Source organism: Pleurodeles waltl, chromosome 12, assembly GCF_031143425.1.
Source record: "Pleurodeles waltl isolate 20211129_DDA chromosome 12, aPleWal1.hap1.20221129, whole genome shotgun sequence".
NCBI lineage: Eukaryota > Metazoa > Chordata > Amphibia > Caudata > Salamandridae > Pleurodeles > Pleurodeles waltl.
In genome coordinates this window covers 502,691,216-502,716,078 of record NC_090451.1, presented here as the reverse complement: position 1 = coordinate 502,716,078, position 24,863 = coordinate 502,691,216, and the positions used below count along the sequence as shown (strand labels likewise).

Sequence of the window (24,863 nt, the reverse complement as noted above, 5' to 3'; positions counted from 1 at the left end):
GGACATTCTGAAGGCAGCTAAACATCCATCCATGCAATGGGCTTATTCACTAAAATGGAAGAGGTTCTGCTTATGGTTTTCTCACAAGAACTTTGATCCTTCCAAGTGCCAAGAAGAAGTGATTCTTCTATACTTATTATACCTAGCCAAGCCAGGCTTACAATTCTCTTCCATAAATGTTCACTTGGCAGCAATTACTGCCCACAGACAATGTCCTTCTTAAACCTCTTTTTTAAAATTCCTGTTATCAAGGATTTTGTTTAGAGAGTTTGAAAAAAGGTTCCCCCCCCCCCCCAAAAGGTGTTAATCTCCTCCCTTGTAGCTAAATGTGGTCCTTTCCAGATTCATGCATGCCCCTTTTGAACCCATTCCTAAATCATCTTTGCTACATCTGTCTTGGAAATCTGCTTTCCTCGTAGCGATTACTTGCGCACATAGGGTAAGTGAAATTCAAGCGTTATGTTCTCATGAACCAAACACTGTTTTCCATACTGGTAAGGTGATCATGAGAACTCACCCAAGATCCTACCAAAAGTTATTTTGGATTTCCACATTAATCAGGCCATTTCTTTACCTACCTTCTTTCAGCACCCTTCTACACTAGCTGAAAGGTCTCTCCATTCTTTAGACATTAGGAGAAGCTTAATGATTTACCTGGATTACACGAAAAACATCCACAAATTGGACCAATTGTATGTAAACTATGGTCCGGTCGGTATAGGTTTAGCCAAGTCCAAACAGTCCATATACCAATGGATAGTGTCTTGCATTCTGTTAAGTTATCAGAAGGCAAATAAGGTCCTGTCCGGTAGACCTAAAGCTCATTCCACTAGAGGGAAAGCAGCTACAGTTGCTTTAATGAGAAATATTCCAATCTCTGAAATCTGTAAAGCAGCTACATGGAAATCTGTTCACACTTTTACCAAACACTGTTGTTTGGATTCAGATGCTAGAACTGATGCTGAAGTAGGACAGGCCTCCCTGAGAAATTTGTTTGCTTAATCTGGTCAGTTAGTCTTGTTCTCTGTTGTTTCCACCGCTCTATGGTGGGTATCGGCTTGTTATTCTAATCAAAGCCGATGGCTAGCAATGGTGATTCCCTGAGAGAGAAGGAATGATGGGGAGACAATGTAAAGCATCCTTCATTCTCCGTGGTTGAATTTCCTTCCGGGTGACTGTTTGCATGGACCAAAGTGGCAGGGGTGCAACACAGTGCATCTCGCCGCATCCAGATAGATGGATTCATGCTGGAACCTTGCTCCACCTGCCCCGTGCTCCTCCTTGATCTTTGCAGGGCAATCTAGAATGGGGGCCACTTGCAAGGAGTAAGCAGACACACTCCCTGCCATCATTTGAAGCTGTAGACTATAATTTGTGGCTGAGGCATCACGGATCCACGGGGGCAAGGCGGCAACGCTGTGGTGTGGCTTCTCCGCTCCCTTCTGTCTCTGTCAAACTAATCAAGCCTACACTTTCAGGTCAACACGGTTGAGACTGGTGAGGTACTGCCGTAATTGTTGCAAGCGCTGCAGTGCTTTAGCAGCCTTTTCTTCCTGCACTAGCGCCGCACTGCGAGCAGCTCTCTTCGGGTCTGGTCGATACGCAGAGCTTCTCCTGAACTGCAAAACAAGCACATGGCAGCTATTCAGTGACTTTGAGTTTTTTGTATGAATGCAAACAACCATGAAACATAAGCATAAGCAGGAGAAGTGATGAAGGGGAGCAAGCAAGCAGGCCACACAAGCAAGGCACAGCTGGCAAACACAATATATACATCACATAAGAGGAAACTGTAACCAGAACTAATTGTGTAGCAATATACACATCAGGTCCAGTATTATAATAAGTTGGCAATTGCAGAGATTTTGGCGGCCTGGCCCCCACAGGTGGAGTGAACTTGGGGAGTGTTGCGGAAACAGTCCGTGTAGCAACAGATGTGGCTTGTCACTTCTTGGGAGATCTCCGGCGTTTCTTTTAGTCTGCTTGCCCGTTTAAGTTTGAGCTTCGTCGTCTGCTACCTAACTTACACTTTCTCACAAGCTGCTATAATCTGCCCTCAGTAACAAATTAAACCACACTCACGGAACAAAAGGCTATGAGGGGCATTAAGCACCGCAACCACTTTACATCCACCTTCACGCACAGACCTAAGCCCTCAGATATGGTGCAGCAGACCACTTCCCCTGATCAATTGCCAGACCAACAGCCTCAGGAAATGAAAATGCAAGCACCAGCAGCACCGCAATATCAGGCTGTCCCTATGGAAGGAGTCAACAAAGCTGACCTCAGCTATTTCCAGACAAATTCCCCATAGGAGAAGATCAACTAGGTAAGACCTTGGACAGCAATCCTTTGGTGTGTCCTAGCCCTAAAAATGCCTTATCTGGATTCCTGCTCAGTGATACTACAACATCTAAGAGACGGCTAGCACATCTCATGCTTTCAGTTGTCGGCCCTAAGGGGCCACAAAGCGAGGTGCATGGCCCTCTGACTGTACAAAACAAGACCAGAAATGATTACAGTGTCAGCAAAAACTGAGAAGTGATACAGCATATTCTAGTAGCCATATCAACCTCTTTGCCCATTACAGCTTCGCAGAAGACATCTGAAAATATGCAAAGGGCAAGTTGCAATTCTGTTGAAGATCCTTAATCCCCACAATTACAGGTGATGGCAGCATCACAAATCCCCAGAACTTACTCGGCTCAGGAACCTCCGATTGATGAAATTCTCGATCAGATATTAGTTGAGCTGAGGGCAATGAAGATCTCCCAAGAGGAAGCCTACCAAAGATGAACAATCAGTTGCGCAAGATCAATGCTAATATCCAACTTCTTACTTCAAGGGTCTCCCATATGGAACAAAGAGTCTCCGACCTAGAGGGCTTTAAACTCAAACAGGATTCTACATCCCTCAAACTTCAATCTAAATTGGCTAAACTACAAATGAAATTAGACCATGTCGAAAATAGATTGCACCATTACAATTTGCGGTTCACTGGGATACCTTAGGGTTGCGAAAATAGCCAGACTGTTATCAAATTAATTAAGGAACTCATCAACAAGCATGGGTACCCAGAAACTGCAGCTGAAAACACATACCTTACAATTACTCAGGCACACCGTGTCCCAGCACTGCAGTCCTACAACTCCAAATACCCATATATCATCCTGGTGAATTTCGGCGAATTTCAGGTCAAAGAACGTATTTTGTACATGCCATTAGGGATAAAACGTACCATATTGCAGAAAACGACTGCACTCTTTTTTTGCAGATATGTCTATTCTCACTGTTCGGTGGTTTAAGAAGTTTAAAGGGCTGATTGAGAACTTTAAGAATCAAGGGGCCCTATCAGGAATCGTCCAGCAATTCAATTTGAAAGTTTTGTATAAGGGACAATAGCAAATCTTTCACTCAGTGGATCAGGCAAATTACTTTCTATACTCTATTCAAAAAGCTTGAGAAAAGAAGTTGGGTGGGGCCAGGGCATGTGATGCACTAGGTAATTTTCCATAATTAGCGATGGATTCACATTTTTCAAGGCTATGTAGCAGACTACAACACCCTCATTTACCACTTCTGCAGTCTCACGACAGCCATGTCAGGGCACTCATCTAGGTGAAGAGAGAGGGGGTGGAAGGGAAGGAGGAGAACATGGGGGGGTGCACTGTAGGGTGGGTGGGAGGCTGCTTCCCAGTAAGGTCAGGACGAGTGGGGCTTCGGAGGCAAAGAGTCACCTTAAATCAAAACCCCCAGATACAGAAGTCTGTACGTCTGTTGCTGCTCCAAGTAGAACTAGAAGCCAATGGCCTCAGCAGGAATCTTAGAACTTTAACGTCTAGTCATGGCCAGCTCAATTAGGTGCTAGTAGGTTAAGGCATTTGAGCAATGCAGGAGGCAGTCGTCCAAGACATCATATTTCCTTTCCTATGAATCCTATATGCTTTAGGGTAGTCTACTGCAACGTCAACGACATCAACAATCGGACCAAGTTTAGGCCCATTCTGAGTGGCTTAAGTCACCCAAAGCGCAGATCATATTTCTTCAAGAGACTCATTTCAAGGCTCTAGTTAAGCAACCAAAAACTCCCAACTTTGTCTCTCTCATCAGCTAGTGCGACAGTGGGGGGGGGGGATCCCGGTCACTCAGGATTTTCAATGTGAAGTGCTGCAAGTGACGAAAGACTCTATGGCCAGGTGGACATTGGTTAGTCTTGTGGCCTATAACCAGCTTATTCATCTTGTTAGTTTTTACGTTTAATCAAGGACGATGTCTCTTTCCTCAAGGAAGTTTGCAATATCCTACTCTCACTAACTGTTTTATTTGTAATCGGGGGGACTTGAATATCATTCAGGATACTAGTTTTAATTGCTCTCAAAGGAATAAACATCAAAATAAAGAAAGGGCAGCATGCTTACTAGCAGAATTTAATAGAGACTTTGCTGTAGTCAATGCCTGACAGATCGATCACAGCAAAAGGAGAGAATATATCTGTTTTTCTAAGCATTTCAATTGCGCTTCAAGAATTAACTTTTTCCTAGTATCTCATAAATGGGATAGAAATAGGTCAGGCTTACTTTTGAACACTTTCCCTGATCACTCTGTTTCTTTTCTTGACGTAGCAATGAATGGTCCTTCGGCAGAGCGGCCTCAATGGTTGTTCGATAAGTCGTTGCTAATAGTGGAAAGCTGGGTCATGACTATGCGCTCAGTCATAGAGGAATTTTCCCTTGTAACTATATGTACTGCTTCTACCTTTGCAGTACGGGGAGTCTGCAAAGCTTTTTTTCGGGGCGAAGTGATCTCCTTTAAAGTCCAAGTTAATAAGCTAGGGCGAGAAGAGGCAGCTGCCTTACATTCTGAACTTGATCAGGCCATTAGCGAGCATTCCAAATTTTTCCCTTCTGCGTCTAAATCTGAGGTCTCACAAGCAAGCCAAAACTTAAAGGATTATTATACATCCAGGGAACTAGTTAACCCCAACACCTGCTTTCAGAAACATTATGAGGAAAGCAAGCACAGTGAACGGTTTCTGGCCTGGTCTGTGAAGAAGAAAAGCAACAGTAAGACCATCAAAACAGTCTTTAGAATCTAAGAATCCAAATAGTCACTCAACCTGACAAAATTGCCTGTGTTCCCTGAAAATTATACAGGCCTTTTTGCCTCCACGAATAGTACTTTATTTGAAAAGTTAGAGGATTTTTCTGTATCCAGTTGAGTTACCCGTCCTGAACGGGGATCTGAAAGCTTCAGTTGTCGCTGCCATCTCATTGGCATGAGGGAGTGACGGCATGCTGGCAGAAATATATAAGTCATTTGAGGAACACTTAGCAGATTTTCTAGTCTGTCTTTCAATTAAATCTTGGAAGGATGCGAGGCACCTAGCTCCTTCACAGAGGCTGTCATTGTCAGCTTTCACAAAAAGGACAAGCCACCCGAACAACCTGGCGCTTATTGTCCAATTAGCTTATTAAATAGTGACTACAAACTTATAGCATCTAGGCTAGCCCCTGCAGCTCAAACTGTGCTCCACTGTGACCAAAGTGGATTTTTGCCTGAAAGATCGATTTCATCTAACACCAACTTTTTGGTGCAGGCAATTGATTATTACTCAAACAATAAAGTTAAGGCAACCATTATTATCCTTGATGCCAAAAAGGCTTTTTATCTAGTACAATAGGAGGTATTGTTCGCTATGCTGCTTCGCTTCTGAGTTCCTTAGAAGCTAGTCCAATTATTGGTAAATTTGTATGAAAAGGCAAAAAGCATAGTCAACTCTCAAGCTTTAGGGCATATTTCTATCAGAACAGGTTCAAGGTATGGCTGCCCTCTCTTTAATGTCCTCTTCATAGAGCTTTTAGCATCCACATAAAGACAAGACCTGCAGGCTAGAGCCCCTCTCTTCAGAGTACAGAAGATCAAGCTCTCCACGGAGATGTGATCCTTTATTTAGCCACTGAGGAGCAAAACATTCTCAATACATTCACTAAAATTCAGACATTTATGTATATTAGGATAAATCATGCTAAGTCTGAAGTCCTTTTGTTTAACAGTACTCCCTCAACCCTACCTGTTGAAATGAGCACTGTTACGCTAATTATATTTCTTGCCTTTGATCATTATAGGGTGTGTAGCTTTAATTAAAAAGACCTTTCTCCTGTTATTCATTTTAACCCTTTTGAATGTCATAATTAAACTTCAACACAAGATAGACCAAGCAGTATGCCCCTTTATGTGGCAGGGGAAAAAGACTTGCACCAACTTGACAACAATACAGTTGAATATAGAGGATAGAGGGCTTGCACTTGTGCACATCAGAAAGTACTACCAAGCAGCCTTCTTCGATTGGCTACTCTGAGCAGCGACATTGAATAGCCAGTCAAATTGTTTTTATCTTCAGCGAATGCTGCAAGAGGCCAAAATTTGGCTACCTGTTTTTCCTAAAATAACTAAATTGCCCAAGAGTACCAGATATAGGCTCCCACACTTACTCAAGTGCTGATTTACGAAACGTAAGGAAGAAATTCAGTGTCTCCTTGATCACCCCCATGTGCGCATAAGAGAATGCATGCTGTTAAAGATACCCTTAGAAACCAGTCATTAGAGAATTGGCAAAGGCTGGGTTTTCAGGATTTAGAGATTTTTGCTGGCTGGGGTAGTGAAATCCAGGTAACAGCTGACTGCCGGTAATTCGGTTATCTCTCCCAAGGTTGCATTCTCTTATTTGCAAATTAGTTACTATACACAATCAGATGATAACTAATCCACTTGCTAGAGGTGACAATAAAGCCTATTTTATGAACAGTCTTATAGGACAAGGCAACCGGTACTGCCTGCTTCATCAGCAATTGCGGGAAGGAGCTGTCCACGCAGCACTGGGCAAGCTTACAACCTCCACAGGGTGCAAGATAGATCAGAACTCTTGGGGCAGTTACAATCTAATGGTTCATAAATCCATTTGGTGAGCACATTTCAAAAGAATGGCCTGATTGTGCCCAGAAAATGTAGCCATCCATTTCAGCAGCATGCTTCAGATGTGAACACGACAAAGGTGACTGCCTTTATGTATGTTTCACCTGCACAACTCTTGCTAGTTGCTATTGGACCAAAATATTTCCATCAGCGATAAGTTACAGGTTTGCAGAACCCCAGTTCCCCTGGAGTCACTGTTTCATATATCATCCCCACACAGGCAAGCTACCTTGAGACAGCAACAATTTCTCTGTATTGCTTCCTTGGTCACCAAATCTTTAATATTGCACAAGTGAAAGTCACCACCTTTGAGTCATGGGTATGCAGATGAAGCAGGTTAAACAGCAGGAAAAACTGTGTGCACAGATAATTGGGGCCCTTTAAAAATGCATGGATATTTGGTGCGACGAGTCACACCAGTTTTAAGTCAATTCAAGGTATCTAATTGCACCTCCTTCTAATGAAATGCAGTGGTGTTCGTTTATAGTCTTTATTGCTTAGTTTGTACTGCTTCTTTCTCATTGGATGAATGAATAATAATGGTACTATATTTAATACTTTTAATCATGACAATCATTTTGTAATTTACTTTTTCTACTTGATTATCAAAATAAAATATTTAAAGGAATGGCTTTCTTACCTGTAATCCATTGAAGTAATAAGCACCCTCTTTCCTCTCTGGCGGAAATAACAGGATTATTGGACCTATCTGACACTGCCACATCTCTGCAAAAAGAACTAAGCAACTGCCACCTGCTGGGCATGATGGGACACTGATGCTCTCTAGGTCCTTAAAGGCGCAGACACTATTTTCACATTTACCTAAAGGCAGCTATGGGGCTACACTGTCCACTTTTCCTTCATCTTTCTCTTTATAAAAAGGTTTTGAAAGAGATTTAAGAAGTAAACCATTTTCCAACTAATTTGACTTAAAGGTATGTGAACATATACATTTATTAACTCCTTTTCAAATGGAATCTGAAGAAATTGGCTGTTATAGTCTTTCTTATAGGCTGCACAGTATTCATGTCTTAAGTGTGTTCCAGGCCTTGCTGAAGAAAGGCGAACATCTACACTTAAGAAGATATATTATAAGAAGTGCTCAAGGATCCCACTATTCAAAGCTTATGAATTCAATGGAGATTCCCTTAAGAGAGAATTGGGATTACCAATAGGAAACTATTACTTCTTTGAGGTGATTAGTCACCCACCCCAAATAATAATAAATTTTCTTACAGTGCCTAAATTGTTATTAGCCTCAATGTGGCAGGACTTGAGTTTTGAACAGGCCTCAAGTGAATCTTCATTTGGGTGTTTCTCGACTCTTTGGTCATCAATGTTGAGTAGCATCTGTAGACAGAGTATTGACGTTCATAATAGCACTGTGGTAGGATATTTTGTGCACCTATCACCACATCTTTTAAGAGGAACCTTTCCGGTGTGAGATTAAACCTGTTGGGGTCCCTCCACTACGAGAGAAAATGCCATTCTTATGCCAGGTTTCACATTGATAGTGAAGCCTTTAAAATGTTGTTGTATCCATGGTGTATTTTTCTCTTTGTGGCTAGTGAACCTTATTATTTACCCACCAATTTCACACTATTTCCTGATGCAGTGATCCGGCCTATGTATCATGGCCACAATTAACACAACACCTTGCTGTGCCGAGCTGCAGAGTCCAGGAAAACGGTGGACACTGTTACCCTGACTTTCACAATCCTCTAGGGTTGACCTTCTTCAGTTTCCAGATCTCATGACCTTTGCTGATTTCTTCTTTGTATTCAAGGTGGCATCTCTTGTGCCTTATAATTGACACTTTTTACAGGCCTAGCAGAGTTTTCTAATGTCCGCTTAAACTTCTGTGCAGTTAAATGTTGTTCTCTCTACCGTTATCCAAGATGAGTTGACTGAGGATTATACAACCTGATTCTGCAACAGTGCCACCACTAGGATGGTCCAGGGCCACCAGATGCTCCATTATGTTTTTGGCTTTGACTCTGAACAAGGTACACCACCAGAGGGAGATAATGATGATGTGGAAGGAGAGGGTGTTCTTCCCCCTTATTATGACTATGACGGTTTTTATATGGATTTACAAGATGCCAATGCAATGGGCTTGATACCGGCCCTGATATGGGGTTGGACTTGCCACTTTGACCACTGATTGAAGAGAGTTTGTCATTTGTTGGCAGCTTAGGTCCTGGATTTGCAGCTGCTTTCTGTCAAGACCTAAACTAATGTCCTTATGAAAATTGTACAGCCTGGACTAGCAACATCTGATCCCCTGCTCCACTTTAATGACGCCCTCACTAACTCTCTGATGTACACTTGGTCATCATCGCCTTATTTTTGCTTGGAAGTGGTTAAGCAGGTGGTCAAGTGTCTGAGACCGATGCCTTGTGACCTTGATTTTCTCACCAAGCATGTTGCTCCAGAGACCCTGATAGTGCAGCCTTCAACCAGTATGGTTTAACCCATTTCCTTCCCCAGAACTCCTCCGAATTCGAAGTCCAAAAAGATTGAGGCAGCCTGTCGCTGAGATTGGTCAGCAAAGGTTGTTTGCTGTGCTGCTTGACCTGCGACTGGGATCTAGCAGGCATTGCACAGGCCAACAGGGAGAGCAGTTCATCCAGTACCCCTTAGCAACTGCCTCCAAGCTGCTTTAGTTTGCCCTTAGTGGTACACATCCATCCTGTGGAGTGCAGGAAGCAGTAATTTTTCCTAGGATGGTTAGCCATTGTATCTGACAGATTGGTCATACAGACCCGCACGGTTATACACTCTCCTTTCTGTTTGTTCTGCCACAGCTTCCCCCTGCATCCTTTTGGAGAGCCACCTCTCCATTCTGCTGCACCAGTGTTTCTCTCTAAAGGTGCTATTGAGATGGTTTTGGACTAGGAAATAGGAGAGGGTTGTTACTCCTGCTATTTCCTTGGGTGAAAAGGATGGATGTCTCCCGTCTATATTGGAGCTACGATCTCTGAATGTCTTGCTGCAGAAGGACACAATCAAAATGTTCACATTGGTCCAGATCTTTGCCTCTCTGGACCTAGGAGACTGAGTGGTGTCCTTGGATTGGTTGCACATGTATTTTCATATACCCGTTCTGCAGTCCCACATGCACTACCTGTGATTCAAGGTCAGTCAGGAGCGTTTCAGTTTGCTGTGTTACTCTTTTGGCTCATCGCTGCTCTCTGGTGTTCATGGAAGTGATTTCAGTGGTTGTGGCACACTTTCAAAGTTTGAGGATACCAGTCTTCCCCTACCCAGAGGAATGGCTGGTGAAGACAGGTTTGCTGTAGTCATGGTAGGCCACCTCCAGCTGACATCAAACCTCTTTGGGGTTCACAATCAACAAATCAGAGTCACATCCGACATCATTTTCATGGACAACAACATGGAGTAATGCAACAGGCAGAACAGAGGGTGGTTGTGGATCTTGTGAATCTCTGGGAAGGCTTTTCCCTAATTGTGAAACACACAGTGGGATCCTTTAATGCTAGGGCGGATGAGTTCAGCCGGTGGCATCTGGCAGATCATGACTGGAATCTACATCATGAGTTGGTGCAGTGCATCTTCTGACAGTGAGGAGAACCCTGGCTATAACTTTTCACCGCTGCCGAAAATGCACAATGTCAAATGATTTGCATGTTGACATTTCAGTGAAGGCACCTACTATGAGATGCATTCCAGTTGAAATGTAACATGGCATTTCCCCTTGCCTTCCTGGCCCTGCCTCTCTAGTTCTGAGTTCTGAAAAAGATAAGGACCAACTGTCCCCAAGTCATCCTAGAGGGTCCATATTGTTGTGGTACCAAAAGCTTCTAGACATGAATATTTGTCTTCCGCTCAAGCTACTACTTTGGGAGGATCTTCTGTCACAGCAGCAGAACAGGGTCCTTCTCCCGAACATGGGGAATTTGCATCTTTATTTGTGGAGATTAAGTGGCAACAGTTTATTCTGTTTAATCTGCCATACAAAGTGGTGGATGTTTTCCTTGCTGCCAGGATGCATTTCACAAAGTCTATTTATGTCAGGCCCAGGGCCACATTTGCAACCTGGTGTGGAGTTTGCAAGACAGACCTTTTGCAAGCCAACCTTTTGGGTAATCTGTTCTTAGTTTTGTCTTTGGCCAAGAAGGGCCTTGTACTGGGCATAAATTAAATGTTTTACTGAGGCAACTGTTCTAGTTTAAACCACCTGTTTGGGTGATATTTATTAAAGGTTTGACACACATGTTCACTCTGAAACAGTTTGTGCTGCCACTGTGGCACTTTAACTTAGTTTTAACATTTCTCATGTGTATGCCCTTGGAAACTGTGCACAGCTACTAGTTGCGTCTTCTTATTCTAAATACTGTATTCTTCATTGCAGTAATTTCAGCTCATTGCATGAATGGACATCAGGTAGTGTTAGGGACCACCCTACACCACCCTTTTTCTGGATAAACTGGTACCAAGAACTTGGGCAGCCTTCTTGCCTGAAGCACTAACTACCTTCCAGAATGGGCAATCCATCACCCTGCTGGTGTTCTTCGTCCCTCCTCTCCCCTCAGAGGAGGAGGAGAGGCTTCATCAGCTGGACCCCAATAGGGATTTAAGCTGATCGCACCAAGTACCATCGGGTGGACGATCAGCATTTTGTGGGATTCTCGGGAACAAAGAGAATACTGTGCTGAGAAGGGCACTGTGACAGATTTGCTGAGCATTTGCCAAGAAGCAGGCAATGGAAGCTCTGATAGCCCATTCCTGTGGGATAACATGGGCACTGGTGAACACCTTCACAAAGAACTACTGCCTTGACAACCAGGTCTGCCCAAAAAGACATTTCATCTATTGGGCCCTGTGACTGCAGGACTCTTTTGTCTAAATCCACTCCACAGACTTTCCACCCTGGGGAGATATTGCTTTTGTATCTGTTGTAATATGAGGAATGTGCGGTTAAGAGTGTCCATCAGAAGAACAAGTTACTTACCTTCAGTAATGGTCTTTCTGTTGAATACTCGACTGTAGATTCCACACCCAATTCTCGAGAGTGGCCTCTTTTTAACATCTAAAAAGGTCCCACATTAGGAAGTGACGTCCTGGTTTCCACAATTGTTTTACCCTTCACGTCTGAGGTCGTAGAAATTGTCAAGCTCAAATGATTGATGCTTATATACTGCTCCACTTCGTCACTTCCGGGGCAGTGCTGAGTCACACAGCACCACCCAGCCGTGCACAGGAGCATTGCTGATAAAGTTCCCTGATCCAGTCTGACACCTCGGTGTATTGTAAGGTGAGGAATCTGCGGTTAGTGTATCCATCAGAAAAAGCAGTACTGAAGGAAAGAAACTTGTTCTTCAGGTAGTGTGGGAATCATCCCCATCCAACATGGACAGGTTTTTCTCTTTTGTTTGAGTAGGGACATTGAATGTAATGTAATGTTTGAAGTTTCCACGAAGATATTCTGTCCATGTCGTAGGCCTTACAATTGTAAAGGGACTAATCTTTTTATCACCATGTATTCATAATCCATATTAATCAGCACATTAAGTTCTCAATGATTGATGGCTATGGGATCTATAAAGCAGGGATTTTCTTCCTCTAAATAACAACTGGGATTCAGTTCTGCATTGTCAGCAGTCAACATACTGTATTCGGTTATAACTTCTAACCATAAAAGAGACAAATACATAAATAAATAAAACACAAGAAAATGTCCAGCATCCTGATAAATACAAAACATATACGAAAAACCACATTAATTCATAGAAGATGTAAATAAAATGGTCCACCTAACCACAGAAGCATCAAAAGTAAATCATATAATTCCAAGACTAGTTATTGTAGATCATTGATCCTTCCTCATTCTCATCCCAATTTGCATAAACCTCACAACAGCCCAGCACATGTGTGCTGATAGCAACAATTAAGTGAGTATCAGCGATTGTCTGCACTTGCGAATGTTAGTTCTCTTTAGCATGGCGACAAGGTTTCTTCTCCTTATGGGCATATACGTTTTGCAAAAGAATCAAAAGTGAATCATTTGCTAGGAATGGGAGTCACATGGGCAGACTGACAGTTGCCTCGTATAAGATGGAGCTGTAGAAAAAGCAAGTGAACAATGCACTATGTTTTGTCTCAGATGTGCCAACAGAAACCTGTGTTGGCTGCTATGAATCCAAATAAGATAGGGTTCAATGTGTAGAAATATCTGAATAAGAATATAAGCTGAAATGGTACTTTGCAGAGTCTTTGTACGCTCCCTGTTTTCCTGGTGGTTGAAGGATGCCTTTTCCCTTGTCCTGATGCTCAACCACAGAAGGAGGGGACAGAGCTAATATAATCAGTGATGTAAGCTATACCCAGCCCTGAGTGACAAATAAAGTTAGCAGTACTCTGAGAGATGGATAACAGCCTTCTAAAATAAACAACTTCCAGGTGCTGTATGGCATCTACTGCTCACAGAATCTATACCCCTGTGCCAAATGTAGTATTTGATGCACATTTCATCATATATACCTCAACCAGTTCTTTTTTCGTTTTCCTACTCAATTGTGAGGCAAACCTGAATAGGTCCTCAATACAATTTGCAAAAATAGCTGCTCTGTAACTATAGAGTTCCAGTTTCTCTTATTTTCAAACAAGACCTCCAAATAGGGAAAGATGGTAACAGATGTGATTTTGCAGCAGTTCACAAAGAAAAGTTAAATTTTAAGTTTATTGGGCCCTAGAACCATTAAATGTGTCTCTGGCTCGTTAATAGTGAAGTCTAGTTCCTTCAAGAAGAGACAAAAGTTGTCCAGAAGCATCCGAAGGCCAAGCAAATTTAGAAGCTGTGTCATCTGGGTAGAGAAGGGCAGGTATGTTGCAAGCAAACTCTCTGTTCATCCAGACAAAATCTGGCAAGGTACTTATCAAGTCAGTTAAGATAGAGGGTAAAAAGAAAGGGGGCATGTACAGTTATGCATTCAGAATATATTTATGGTTTGCCTCCGAGACAGTTTCCAACCTCTCTCATATTATCTTCTGTACCCTTGGATGGGCTTTTGTGCCTACATAGGGTTGGCAGTCTGATAAATAGCCTATAATTTCACAATAATAACAGGGCTACATGCTGACTCGATCCTTCTCTCTGCCATGCTTCTTTGCGTGTTATTCTTTGAGAGATTGTAAAAAATAATCTGGTTCCACTGAGTCACATACTTTTGAAGCATGTAGGAGGGGACATTTGGATGAATTCTCAAGCTGTAAGTGGCGTCAGTCCACCTACGTATCGTGCATCTTGTACTTGCTGATCCCGCACAAGTTTTTCTGCTTGTGTCGTGAGAGCTTTATGAAACACCTCTCTATAAGTTTAGGCAAGATCACACTGTTGCTCCAGAATTGTAGATGGCATTTCCCCTCACCTAGTTGTTGATTCACTTGGTGCATTGATCTGGTGTAATTATAGTATCCCACAAGTGACACCATCTGTTACTGACTGTAAAGAAATACAGGATCCACACACAGAAGAATAACCATTTTTCAACAAGCCATAGTTTGGCTCAATATTAGGTTTGAACAAGTCAGTGTGGAGTCTTTGTTGTAGTGTTTTTGGGCTATTTGATGGCCACTGTGGAATAGCATCCGTTAGCAGAGTCTTGATGTTCCCACAGAACACAGAATATATGTGTGTTAGGAGTGATAGAGGTGGTGGAGAATATCTTGAGGATCCATCACTACACCTTTTGTGAGGTCTATTTTTGTATAATAGTGAATCTGCCAGGATATCCATCAGAAGAGAGGAAAAAACTATTCTCAGCCCAGGTTTCATAGTGATATTGAAGACTAAAAGGATGTTGTTACACCCATGATGCTTTGCTACCCTTGTGAGCATTGAACCTCCTTACTTCCCCACAACTTCCTTTACCCTTGCCTGTGAGCCAGCCTTAGGGTTGGAGTTTGGTGGGAGGATACAACATCCAGCTCTACCTGTTTCCTGAATTCTGGAACACAGTGGACACTGTTATCCTGTATTTCTCTCTTCTATAGGGTGGACATTCTTTTTGGACTCCAGGATCATCTCTGCTGCTAGTTACAGGGTGATCCAGGATGCATCTCTTAAGGCTTCATCATCTTCCGCCTAAAATCCTCCAGCTTTTATTAACACATTTCTCTTCCGGTTCTGTCCTCTTCCTTTGGCTGGCTTGATGTCCTCTCTCCCATGGTGTCTGCAATTGTTTCCTTTACATGCCTTGCCTGACGTCTGGCCCAGCTGGAAATATCTGTTCCTGCCTGATCTTGTAAAGAGGAAAGCAAATGTGCAAATGATGACCAGTCACCCATGTCACAGATGAAAACAGCTAGAGGCTTTTTGGAGAGGATTTTTTTTTTTATAACCACATTATTATTTTATTCATATCGTGGTTTGTCACAATACAGGTCTGATGAAATAATTCAGATGAATCAAACGTCCCCGCCCTCTGTTCGCCCCGTGATTCCCCCTGCATATCTCACAACTAGCATGCCCCTTGGCATTCCACATCTAATAGTAAAGTACCACCCTTCTGCATCCTCTCAAGAGTCCCCCATCCATTTGGAGCAGATTCCAGCATGTCTGCGGGCAGCCTCATGCCGCATATATGGGTTTCTCCATTTGGGCACACCCGTCCACCCCTTGCTTCCACTTCAAAAGCGATGGCTGCTGACTCGCCGTCTACTGGGCTGCAATGTCTCGTATGGTGATGAGAAGTGCGGTGCCCAGCAACACTCTATCGGCCGAGAGTTCCCCACCTCGTCCATTACCCCCAAAGGGACCATCGAAGGGGACTGCTCTAATGTCTGTCCCATGATCATAGAAAGCTCTGCCAATATCAGCTTCCAATAATGCTCAATGAGCTAGCAGGATCACACCATATGGAAAAACATCTGCTGGGGAGTGGGCCGTAGACCCCCCTCTGCACATTTTAGCCGGGGTGAGATATGCACAGTGTAATAATACATCTGCACTAATCGCAGCTTAGCTTTGGTGGCATTTAGGCATCCTTTTGAAGAGGATTTCAAAGTGCTAAAAAGCTGCCACATATCTATATAAGCTACAAACTCCACCATGTGAATATTGGATTAATTTCCATTTCTCTGCTTAAATTCTTTTCAGCAGAGGGTCATTAGATAAGCGTTATTTTCGCAATGCAATCTGCACACCCTGAATAGTAGACTGCCAATGTCAACTCTTCATGCAATTATTGGATGTGTTTTTTTACTTATCCAATCTCCTGGTTTTGACAATCTAGGCAATCTAGAATAAGGTTGTTAGGATGGAAGAAGAAAATTGGCTTACCTTTGAATTGTTGATTAAGTATAGAAAATGGAAAGATTGTGATGCACCTAGGAGGCAGGGTGTAGTTCCTAAATTGATTTATGATGATTCAGTGTACAAATTACTATGAGGGTCAATTTAGTTGTTTTGTAAAAGATATATGTTTTGTAATGTGGTTTCTTTCGGATGTATGTTTGCGTTTGTTTATGTCTAAGTATGTTTTTAAATGTATATGTATACTATATTGTATTTATATTAATTATGTTGCAGCTCTGAACAAGTCCTTTCTACGGGGCAAAACGCGTTGGCTGTTTCTGCAGCAAATGTGTGCTGATTTTTCAGAAAATGAAAATAAAGAGAAGATTCACACAAGTCTACAATTAAAATGGGGCTCTTGTGCTGTTATTCTTAATGTGGTGCACCGTTCCAATTTAAAGTTGTGTTCTTGGTTCCCTCTTTTAAGGGTTACACCTTGGCAGCAGGTGCTGGTGATGAGTGCCCCCAAAGGAAAGATTTGAGGGATAATAATCTACATAGTTGTGAACAGGCGTCAGGTGTGTTTTTTATGGTCTGCTGCCATTTTGTGTATAGTGTAAAACTTTAGAGGATTGTGAATGGCTGGTCAAGGTCAGAAGTTAGCTGTAGCAACCATGCAAACTCACTACTTTCCATTTGCAACTGTAATACTGTGATTTTGTCTTAGTCTATCCCTATTCTTGAGCTTTTGAGAAGCAGAGCGGCCAGCCTTACTTAGCAAATAGAACACGGAGCAAACCGCATATTGGACATGAAAAACCTCTGGGCCTGAGAAACAAGTTCAATTTGTTTCAACAAAGTATTGGACTATAAAGAGCTATTTAGTGTGGTGTAATTTCACCACACTTGCAATCCATAAATGTTTCCTGACAATCTTCCCTGAGGAAGGCTGCGCTGCCAGATCTTTGTGATTCCTGGGTGCACCTTAAGCTCACGTCCTCTGGCATTTATATATTCCTGCTAAAGACATTCACAACACTGTTTCATGTGAGTCACAGTATCTCAGACTCTGCTTTTCACCAGCTACTCACTCATCTCAGGCACGTCCAACCCGAGGTGAAGTATCATAATCACTCCCTTGTCCTCCAAGGACTGTCCACTGCCAGCCACAGATGTGCCTAGACACCACAGCCAACACAGTCCGATGCGTCCGCCTACTGGCACTGTCTCCACCAGTCACAGACCTTCCCTGTGTTACCATCCACTCTGCCAACCACACACTGTCCTCAAGAATATCTTTTGCTAGTTACCATCCTCCCTGGAAACTCGTATATCGGATGTGTGTGGGAGGAGCTATGATAAAACAACAGTTCCCAAGGATAAGTGTTTTGGCATCCTGGCCATCAGGCTTGTTTAGTACTGCACATCTGGTTTCTTTGATTCAATATACATTAATGTATGGAGGCTAGTCAAATGACTGATGTCTAATTTGTGTTTATATATCTTTAGTGGGGTTTGGTTGTTTCATTGTCTCATCTTGTATTTTTGATCTTTGGATAGCAGAGCTGTCTGTGGAGCATAGCATATGCAGCGACTGCATTACACCAACAGTACTCCTTAAACAATGCAGCTCATTCCTAAATTGTCCTCTGCTCATACCAAATACTTTATCTCTTCTATCTGGCAGGTTTTGATTTTAAAACCACATTATTACCCTCTTTCTGCCTGGGTGCTTATCTTGCTTTTCTCCAAAAGGACTGACTACTCGCCTTTCACAACATTTTTCTAACTCCAGACAGCACCCCATGACTTATCACTCAACAGCCCACTGACTACATTACTACCTCACTCTTTTCCTATTACACTTGAGCAACAATTTCAGACAGGTGTGTTATACAAAAAAAATATTGAAAGATTCAGGATTGAGGACCTTAAAAAATAAACTAAATTGGCCCAAACAAGCTTCAGCTTGGAAGGATAAGAGGAATCGCGTTTTTAGGATGCACAGAAGGAACCCTAGCACAGACAAGTATCTGAACTGGGGGCACAGATAGGTAGAATACTCTGCAGAAACCAGAAAGGAATTGTGCACCCTAATAAACTTACTGCGACATATATATATATATATATATATATATATATATATATATATAATGGAAATATAAAGTCGTGTTACTAATAAGCCGACTGTAGGCTTTATCACAGCAGTACACAAGAGCATTTAGCAGCTTACACCACCACTCCCTTACCATCAGAGTTAGGGAAGAAAGGCTGTAACTTGTATGAATCTGGTGACACACACAGGTGGCAAGATGCACTTTCACAACTGACTCTGGTTAGATGGAGAATCAAAAAACCTGCAACTCCTTAGCTGTATAGCCTTCAGAGACCACTGAAAGGCATACTCATATTGAGTGAATTTATAAGGCAGAACACAAGATCTTTGAGCCCCCACTACAGATCCCATTCGCAGGTTGACCCCTATCCTCCTTTCACACTGGACTTATTCATTGGGCCAGGTCCTTTTCTATGAGCATCCCCTCATGGAATTCGAGTTCGGTGGGCAAACCTACAGCCACAGGCAAGGTCAGCACCAATGTGCAAAGAGATCAAGTAATTGGTGGATCTGCATATATATATAAAAACGAATACACTGTAGTGTAAAATGTTAGATTCTATTTAGAATTTGTCTAATCCAATTTCATATACTAATGAGGGTCTTTTTTTATATTCTTCAGATATTTACTGTTGAGAACTCTTTGGTTTCTCATCACCTCATGGAAAAGGTAAGTGGTGGCTTTTATTTTGCGACAGAGAGACTATCTTATCAATTGCACTTTTTCTAACACTAAAAAACAACTTCCTAGATATAGGTTTTTAATTTTTTTTTTTTAAATATGCAGAATTATTTGTAGTTGCTTTCTTGCTACCCTAGAGAACAGCAAGACATAGAAGGAAAGAGCGGCCTAGATTACCTGTCTATTGATCATTTTCCACAACAATAGGAAGTTGATGCAAGATATAAGGTCGAGTAGGAAGGAGGTCCTAAGCTGTCATCCATACTTCAGAAAAATATGCCTAGTCTTACACTTTATATGTTCAACTGTTAGCATTTCTTAAGGGTTTGTGGGAAGTACTCCCAAGGATATTAGTTGGCAGTTTGAACATCTAAGTTTGGCATTTCTTGAATGCTATTTAAACTTGTGGATACATTTAGGTAGAGTGTTTCGTAACTTATACATTAATACGATCACTAGAGCCCAACGATGATTTTTTGGCTCCATAATTCTTGAGAGGGTTCAGCTTTACTCTTGCTGGTTGTTTAGTATTGTTGGACCGATACAATTAGGCAGTGTCAAACCGGGAATCTTTCACTGATTTCCCCTTTGCTCCTCTGAAACAATACTTTAAGAGTTATTTAAAATGATTCCATTTATGCCATCTTGGGTTATTGTTTTGTCCATTGCATATAAATAACCCAGAACATCTCTCAGATGCAAGGTCGTCCTCTACTTATTTTACATTCTGAAGACCGGAGCATAGTTTTGTTGCACATAATCATTACATTTCGAAATCTAGGCATCTGCGCTGCCCAGCTTATTTCAGACCCTCCTCCTAAACATGCTCCACCACACCCAAGGTCAGTTCCTTCTACATGTGCCGATTATGTTGGACATATTTTACCCAGCCATGAAGGGAATGTCATGTTCACTCCTTCATTGGTACTTATATACCTTTTTTTAGTGGTTTTGCAGGGCAGTTCTGTTCCATGGTCTTCTCCACATGGCACAGGTCACCAACTTCAAGGATGTCAGTGCAGCAGGCAGCATTTAATTTCAGCTCGCCAATCAAAGTCTTCAACCCCCAATCTCCAGATTACATTTTACATTGATTCCTTCAATGTATGGTCCGTGGAATAATTTATTCTGGCAACTGGATGTCTTTGATTTCTGTCCACCTGGAACTTTTTGTACTGTGTGGCACAGTGTTTGGAGATGGAAAGGTTCAGAAGTAGAGCTTATGAGTTTTAGACACGTCTCCTAGGTCTGTGGACTATGTAAGTGACTATCTTGAAGATGGTATTGTATTTTTCTTCGAGGACAGTTTAGGTCTATGTGTAGCATATTCCCATTTCCCAAGCAGCCTGCTCTTAGTGGTACTGTTTCTGTGCACTTTAGTCTTTACATAACTTAAAACTTACCATAACCCTTATCTTTACCCCAACCTAGCCCTACTGTACCATTAACCATTACTCTAAATTTAACTGCAAGCCTGACAATTTTTGGTAACATGAAAACTATAAATATAATTCCTGTAAGACATCGCTTCATAAAATGTGTTTGCTATATGCCAATATTTTGAAGATTCAAAATGGTTTATAATAGTTTGACTCTAAAACTACTTTGCAGAGTTAATTTATTTGTGAAGTGTAAATGTGGAGGTATTGGTTTATTGCTTGGTAAATGTGTACTAGTTTAACAAAGATGGGAACTTAGGCACAGTGAGATTAAGTTTGCAAAACTTAGTGGTAACAAGTAATATTGTGATTATTTGCAGTAGTATTTTGTAAAATCAAGCAACTGCATTAGGATAATGGCAATGCCCTGTTATTTAGTATTGGATCTTTCATAGATTCTTATTCTTGAATCATTTCCCATTGTCGAAGTGGGAGTCCCACGGTACCTTAGGAAAGCAGTATGCAGAAATCATCATAGGTTGTAATGTTAACGGTTCTCAAACCTACAGCCTATATGTCCTTTTGAAAAAAAGAACCAAACTTGACCTATGATCAATCAGACAACAGCACCCTCTAGAATTCTCCCAAGAGAGGCTCTTTACCTCAGACATTCTACCGCACATCGTGTGAAGGGAGTCTCCCTGAGCCCTGCTCAGTTTTTTCCCTCTGAAAGCTATATTTTCCTTTACAAAATGTCTGATACTTCTATAAAAGGTATTTTCTGTCCTTGTAAAACATGTGGCAGAAAGGGATACACATTAATGATCCTCCTAAGGGCTGGTTATACTGCCTATATCCCACACATCAGGTGAAGGCTTGCAAAATGTGTCGCACATTCCCTGCTAAGACTCTGAGGGACAGAAAAGGCAGACTACTTTTATGGCTTAAAGCAAAACCTGGAACGTGGGTGAGGACAGTGATATGGCTTCATGACCCCAGAAAAGGTCAAGATCATCTCACCAGGGGCATTCTGAGGAGAGCAAAAATCATGTAAATCCCATCATAAAGATTGTTCTATGGAGAAAAGTCTCACAGGGTCAGACTCCTCACAACCATCCTAGCCATGGCGCAAAAAAGAGAGTCACCATTGTTCTCCTTTTTTTGAGCCGTCTTTGTCACATAAACCATCACTTCACCTTAAATCAACAACGACTATGGCGTCAGAGATGCTGTTGACGACAACCACAACGTCTACCGTCGTCACCATCTCGTGAGTGACCGACGACGGACATAAAAATTCCGATCTCATCAACGACGGTGAGTGCCAAAGTGGATTTCACTTCACCAGCGTCTAAGAAGAAACTCTTGTCATCAACTACACCCTCTGGCCTGTCGACGAAGTCTTCAACCCCGTCAACTACTGATCCATGGACAAAGCCATCGTCAACTAAAAAAACTTCATTAAAGTCACCGTTGACACCACTGTTGACAGCAGCATCGTCGACGAGACTATCATCGGTGGTACCAATGACATCTATGTCTATGATACAATAAGCAACTTCACAATACAATGTGATGCCCACCGGTCCAGACTCTGATGACCTCCGCACCACAATAAAGATCACAAAGGTTACCAGATCTAACCTGCGTCCTGATGAAACATCTCCCAGCATGGTGTCAACTTTCCTACCGAGTCATCTCTTAGATTGTGAAGAATCTGTTGATGAAGGGCCGTTTGGGGATGCACATAGTCCATCACAGCTGCACGGTAAATATCAAGATGATGACGATGAGCAGCAGCAATATGAATCTTATTATACACCACATAGCTTTTATTACGAACCATCACAATATTACCAACAGCGTAATACGGTACAGATGCCAGTTTCCCTTATTTCTGATCTTCCGACCATGCTTCAGGACTACAAGCGTAGGTTTCCGGATTCAACCCTGGCTCAACCACAACAACCTTCCCAAACACAGCCTACCTCGCCTGCCACCAAGAAACTTGCCTCCGCCCCGGCAAAACCCAGATTCATGCCAGCCTCTACAATAGCTGCACCTCCTAGAGAAGACAACACCTCCTCTGACGAAGTAGAAGGAGAAATGACTACTCCACAGCAACCTAGTGATGAGTGGTATGATTACTTAGCTCCCACTCCATCACCACCACCACCCCACCATCAGATTTGCCTCCTGACTATATTAGCGGATTCCATAATTTAATGGACAGGGCAGCTACACGTTTCCATCTGCCAAAATCTATTTCTCACTCAGATTGCTTTCTACATGATTTCTTTTCACTCGGATTGCTTTCTACATGATTTTAAAGAGCAGGCAAGACGGTCAGTAACGGCTATCCCCATTATTATAGATTATATTTGAAATGAAGGCTTGAAGATAATGAAGATTCAGTTTCTCTCAAGCTGCTGAACGGTGATCTAAGAATCCGTCAATTCCTGTCTCGGCGCCACCAGACAAAGAGGGCAGGTGATTAGACAATATAGGGAAAAGGTTTTCCTCAATGCCAGCCATCACGGTCTGAGCAGCTAATAGTCTAGCTATCCTAGGATGTTAAGACCGTCAGATGTGATCCAATATGAGTAGTTTCCTCGACCTTATCCCTGAGGATAAACAACTAGAGGCTCAGAAGACACTGCCAGAGGGTGAACGCATGTCCTCAAAAGTAATTGATTATGCTTTAAACATTGCTTCCACAGGATTTCGACCGCTGGCAGGGGCAGCAGTCTTACATCGCCAGGGTTGGCTGCAAGCCACCTCTTTTCGACCCGAGGTACTGTCAAGGATACTAGATATAGCCTACTATGGTGAAACCCTGTTCGACAAGCACATAGATGACGCTCTCTTGGCTTTCAAAACTGACACAGACATTGCCTGGTCCCTTGGTACAGTACATTATAGAAGGGAGCCTTTTCACTGAGCCAGAGGAAGAGGTTTTTCATCATTCAGAGGTGCTTACAATAGACTGCATCAACCCCAAACTCACTACAGACCATCCTACCACCAGGCGTATCGGCAGCTTCCTGTAGCAGCCTACTCCAAGCAGGGCCGCAGAAAGAAGCAGCCCCCCCAAAGCAATGATTTTCGTCAGGTACCGGCTGCAATACCCTCATTCCCACAAACCAACCAAGTGAGCGCAAATATATCAAATTACCCGCATCAGTGGAATCAGATAGCATCGGACAAGTGGGTGTTGGATTTAGTGGCTTCCGGTCATACACTGGAGTTTGTGCACAAACCTCCAAACCATCTTCCAATAAAGACGCACTGACCACATCTTCACTTGCTAAAATGGGAAGATCTCTCAGATGCTCTCTAAGGGTGCTATCGAGAAGGTTCCCACTCATCAGAGAGGTTCACGTTTTTAATCTTGTTTCTTCCTACTAAGAAAGAAGTCAGGAGAATGGAGACCCATTCTAGATCTCAGACAATTTAACAAATTCCTACGCAAGCAATCTTTCCGTATGATAACACTGTTGGATATCCTGCACCTTCTCAACAGCGGTATTACATGACATCTTTGGATCTCCAAAATGCGTATTTTCGCATACCTAATCACCCCAAGCATCCAAATACCTTCGATTTACTGTGGCCAGTACCCACTGCCATTTCAAAGTTCGTCCTTTCGGACTCAATTCGGCTTCCAGGATCTTCACAAGGTGTCTCACGCCAGTCACTGACACTTCACAAGCAAGGTTTCCAAATATTTCCTTACTTGGACGACTGTCTACTAAAAGCACCAACACCCCAACAGGCCTCCCAAACCACCATGGCCTGTCTGACCTTGTTTCACAGCTTGGGTCTAAAGGTGAACTTTCAGAAGTCATTTACGGTTCCAACTTACAAGATGGTTTTCTTGGGTGCAAAACTCGATACGGGCACAAACAAGGCGTACATTTCAGGAGAAAGACACCACAGGTTATCCAGTCTGGCTCTCAAAGTCTCAAAAAGAAAGTTTGTTTCTGTGAGAACATTCAAGTCCCTCATAGGCATGATCTCTTCTTCAATAAATCTATTGCACTTGGCACATCTGAAAATGAGGCCACTTCAAGAGGAACTTCAACAACAATCTGACTCAGTCTCTGGAGTCCTTCGAGGATTTGATAAATGTCACACCAAGGAGGTTAGAAACCCTTATTATGGTGGGCTCAAATAGACCACATTTTTATGGGATTAACTTCATCACTCCTATCCCAGATTTCATCATTACGACAGACACCTCTCTGGAAGGTTGGGATGGTCATTTACAATACATGTGCATCCAGGGAAAGTGGTCCGGTTCTCAGAAACAAATGTACATAAATTGCTTGGAATTTAAGCCAATTTTTCTCACGCTCCAAGCTTTCCTTCCTAGGATATCAGGCTCGTCGGTGTTGATCCCCACGGACAACACAACCAGCATGTATTAAGTCAACAAACTCAGAGAAACTTGAT

At 42.5% G+C, this 24,863-nt stretch overlaps 1 protein-coding gene across 4 annotated transcripts in view; it reads left to right on the top strand.

Annotated features, from left to right (window-relative positions):
• PRMT7 (protein arginine methyltransferase 7) overlaps positions 1-24,863 on the top strand; it is a 424,549-nt gene that overhangs the window by 193,445 nt on the left and 206,241 nt on the right. For all 4 annotated transcript variants that reach the window (XM_069217242.1, XM_069217243.1, XM_069217244.1 and 1 more), the window contains one exon: positions 18,970-19,017. In XM_069217242.1, coding sequence (XP_069073343.1) covers positions 18,970-19,017 — 48 coding nt within the window. The remainder of the gene's footprint in view (positions 1-18,969; positions 19,018-24,863) is intronic.